The 3,318-nt window shown below is 55.5% G+C and overlaps 1 protein-coding gene across 1 annotated transcript in view; it reads left to right on the top strand.

Moving 5' to 3' along the window:
* MSX1 (msh homeobox 1) overlaps positions 1 to 2,510 on the top strand; it is a 5,285-nt gene extending 2,775 nt beyond the window's left edge. The window contains exons 3-4 of the mRNA XM_029962026.1: positions 3 to 26; positions 1,493 to 2,510. Of these exons, the coding sequence (XP_029817886.1) occupies positions 3 to 26; positions 1,493 to 1,923 (455 nt within the window). The 3' untranslated portion in view covers positions 1,924 to 2,510. The remainder of the gene's footprint in view (positions 1 to 2; positions 27 to 1,492) is intronic.
* Positions 2,511 to 3,318: the final 808 nt, after the last annotated feature.

The raw sequence follows: 3,318 nt of genomic DNA, 5'->3' as shown, positions 1-3,318 counted from the left end.
CCCACGGTTCTCGCCGCCTCCCCCGAGTAAGTAGAGTTCGGAAGCGGGCGGGCTGGGAGCGGTCCGGGGCGGCTGCGACCCGGGCAGACCGAGGGCAAAGCTGCGCGGGCGGCCGGGGTTTTCCTGTTGGTTTTACCCTGCCTGGCCCCTCCTGGCACACTTCTCCCTGTCGTTCGCACTGTCTCCTAGGCCACTTCAGCCCGTTCAAATTACTGAACGGGTTCGAGTGTGTGCGAAGCCAGAGGATAGCTGGGAAGGCATAGGAAGAGCGGCCGCGCCAGGGTGAGGTCTTGTGACAAATATTAATAGAAAAGTAAAATCAGCCCGACCGGCCTATTAGTTTGACCTGGATCTCGAACTGACCACGCAAATCTTGACTCAATCTCAGCGGTGTTTTCTCAGAAAATGGCTCAAATAATTCTGTAAGGACCCCCATAGATCGATCTCCTGGGGGCGGGAGCCTTGCGGTCCTCAGCCCCACCGGCTGCCGTCTCAAGTGTTGCATGTCCGAAGTCTGAAGAGCCACAATTGCTAATGTTTTCCTGCTTTAATACAGAGTTATCTAAATTAATAGAAGTAGCAGCGGGAGAGGTGGGACGAGAAACGCCTGTTAATCATCTCCAGCGGCTGCGCTGAGCCCGGGTCCAGAGATCCCGGGCTGCCTGCCCTTGGCCTGGTCGCGCTCCGTCCCCACTCCGGATCCCGTGGAAAGGAGCGAGCTTGGGCTGAGGCTCTCCTGAGTGTTTAGGGTGCCCGTAGCAAAGCTGCAAACAGAGCTATTTTCTCTGTTCTTTGGAGGAGGGCAGGTTTTCTGAGGAGTTGTGTAGAATTTAGCAGCGGTTTAATTTATTTAAATTGCAAAGTAAAAGTTGTTATTGCTAAGTAAACCGGGGACAGATGGATGTTGAGGATCCTTAGAAATGTTAAATAAGAGGAGAGGAGCGGACCGGTGAAGAGCGGTAGATAGAGCCTGAGTGTCAATGCAAACCTCGTAATTAATTACATGCTTAATCCGGTTCCCAGGGGCCTAATGAAGAGGGTGTGAGACTGAGAAGCCAGCCTGTTTTGTTTATTTTTTTTTCCTTTAATCCGATAAAAAGGACAGGACTTCTTTTTTTTTTTTTTTTTTTTTTGGAGGGTCATTCCTTTAGTTTATGACTCCTGTTCATGAGCCGGGATCCGTGAAGGCAGGAGGTGGAGGGTGTGTGGGTGCCTGACTCCTGCCCTTTGCCGAGTTTTTTTCCATGGATTTGTTGGAGGCTTTCCTGTTACGGACACCCACTCTCTTTACTGGAACGGGAAATGGCAATTTGAAGTGTGCCCCAGGCAGCCCTGGAGGATTTGGGACACTTTCCTTCGAGTGGTACCTTATTGCCTTCCTCTCTTCACCCCAGTTGCAGTGGGGTGGGGGCTCTGCGGGCCGTGGGGTTTTGGGCGCTGCTAACCGAGATGTCTCTCTCCTTCCCCTCTCCCCCGGCTGCTCCCGGCACAGGGCGGCTGAGCCCTCCAGCCTGCACCCTGCGCAAGCACAAGACAAACAGGAAGCCCCGGACGCCCTTCACCACGGCACAGCTGCTGGCCTTGGAGAGGAAGTTTCGGCAGAAGCAGTACCTGTCCATCGCCGAGCGTGCCGAGTTCTCCAGCTCGCTCAGCCTCACCGAGACCCAGGTGAAGATCTGGTTCCAGAACCGCCGCGCTAAGGCCAAGAGGCTCCAGGAGGCCGAACTGGAAAAGCTGAAGATGGCAGCCAAGCCCATGCTCCCGCCCGCTGCTTTTGGCATCTCCTTCCCGCTGGGCGGCCCGGCTGTGGCCGGTGCCTCTTTGTACGGCACCTCCAGCCCTTTCCAGCGGGCAGGGCTGCCTGTGGCTCCTGTGGGACTGTACACAGCACACGTGGGATACAGCATGTATCACCTCACATAGAGCCTGAGCCTTGCTGAGTCCAGCCCGCTGGCTGTCTGTTCCCGCTGATGACACATGCGCTCCCTCCCTGCTCTTCTCTGTGGACTTCCCCATGGACCCTGTGGCAGAGACTCCTCCAGTCCAGCTCTGCTTGACCTCTCTGCTTTCCTCTCTGACGCTGGGCCCCTGGCCCAACACTGTTCTGCTCTCCTCAGCAGTCCTGGGGAGCTGGCAGAAGCCTGAAGCATCGCCCCAGCTCCTTCCTGACACAGGGTGTTGATGGGCCAACCCTGCTCTGTGTCCCTGGGGTCCAGCTGGCAGCCTGGAGAGAGTCCCCTGCATGGGGTAAGGAACTGTGGAAGAGAAACAGAAAAAGGGGACTGAAAGACAGGACGTTTCTCTTACTTTCTGCAAGGCGAGGTCAAGAGGCAGAAGTGTAGAGCAGCCTCTCCTGTCCCTGTGTAACAGCGCTGTCTGTTACCTGTCTTTGTTCCTCCGCCAGCTCCTTTGGAAGGGGCTCTGTGTACTATGTAATATACTGTATATTTGAAATTTTATTATCGTTTATATTATAGCTATATTTGTTAAATAAATTAATTTTAAGCTACTGTTTGATGCAGTTTGTTTGCTCACTTCTTGCCCTGCCGGGGGTGACAAAAGAGATCAAATTTGTGTGTCAGGGGGACAAGAGAGAGGGACTGGCTCTACTAGCCAATTTTCCCTCTTCTCCAGGAGACTTCAGCTGGAGGGATGGTGAGATGCAGCAAGTTGAAAGTTAGGCCGATGTATCCTGGAACTGCCCTGTCCTCACAGCTGTCTGAGATTTCTTCCTTTTCCCCCTACTGCACCTCTCCAGCATCAGCTCCCACCGTATCCCTGCCCTGAGGGTGCAGGTGACTGCTACTACTCCCCAGCATAGCCTTGACTTGGCTTCCTTAGCCTTAGGAAGGAGAAAAGACGTTCCTCTCCCTTCCACCTGCCTCTGTCCGGGAAGCTCCCGGCTGTGGCCCTCCTCGGCAGCTTCGGAGACCTTGAGGGGTGGTGTGAAATGTCCCACACCTCAGTGTCAAGCCTAGGGAGAGACCAAAGGCTTTCCTCAGAGCTCCTTTTGGCAGCCGGTATTGCTCAGGGAAAGGGAGCACCAGGATTTGGGGCGATGGGGAAATAGGTCTGTCGCGGTTGGGGTGGTGCTGGAGAAGGGGATAAAGCACTTTAATAAGCGGGGTAGCGGCAGCGCCGGAGCCGATGGGGGTGGGTAGGGTGCGGGTTGTGGGGGTAGGATGTCGGGGAAGGTGGTGTTTAGGCACGAGTACAGGTCAGGCAGCCGGGGGGACCCGCGGGACTGACGGTCGGGACCGCTCGGCGCCGTCTCTCCTGCCCATCCTTGTAGCTCCGAGCGCCCCGCAGGCCATAGTG

Source organism: Manacus vitellinus, unplaced genomic scaffold, assembly GCF_001715985.3.
Source record: "Manacus vitellinus isolate BGI_N305 unplaced genomic scaffold, ASM171598v3 scaffold_0_pilon, whole genome shotgun sequence".
In the NCBI taxonomy this organism is placed as follows: Eukaryota; Metazoa; Chordata; class Aves; order Passeriformes; family Pipridae; genus Manacus; species Manacus vitellinus.
Note: the sequence above shows the minus strand (reverse complement) of the source record. Positions and strands in the feature narration are given on the sequence as shown.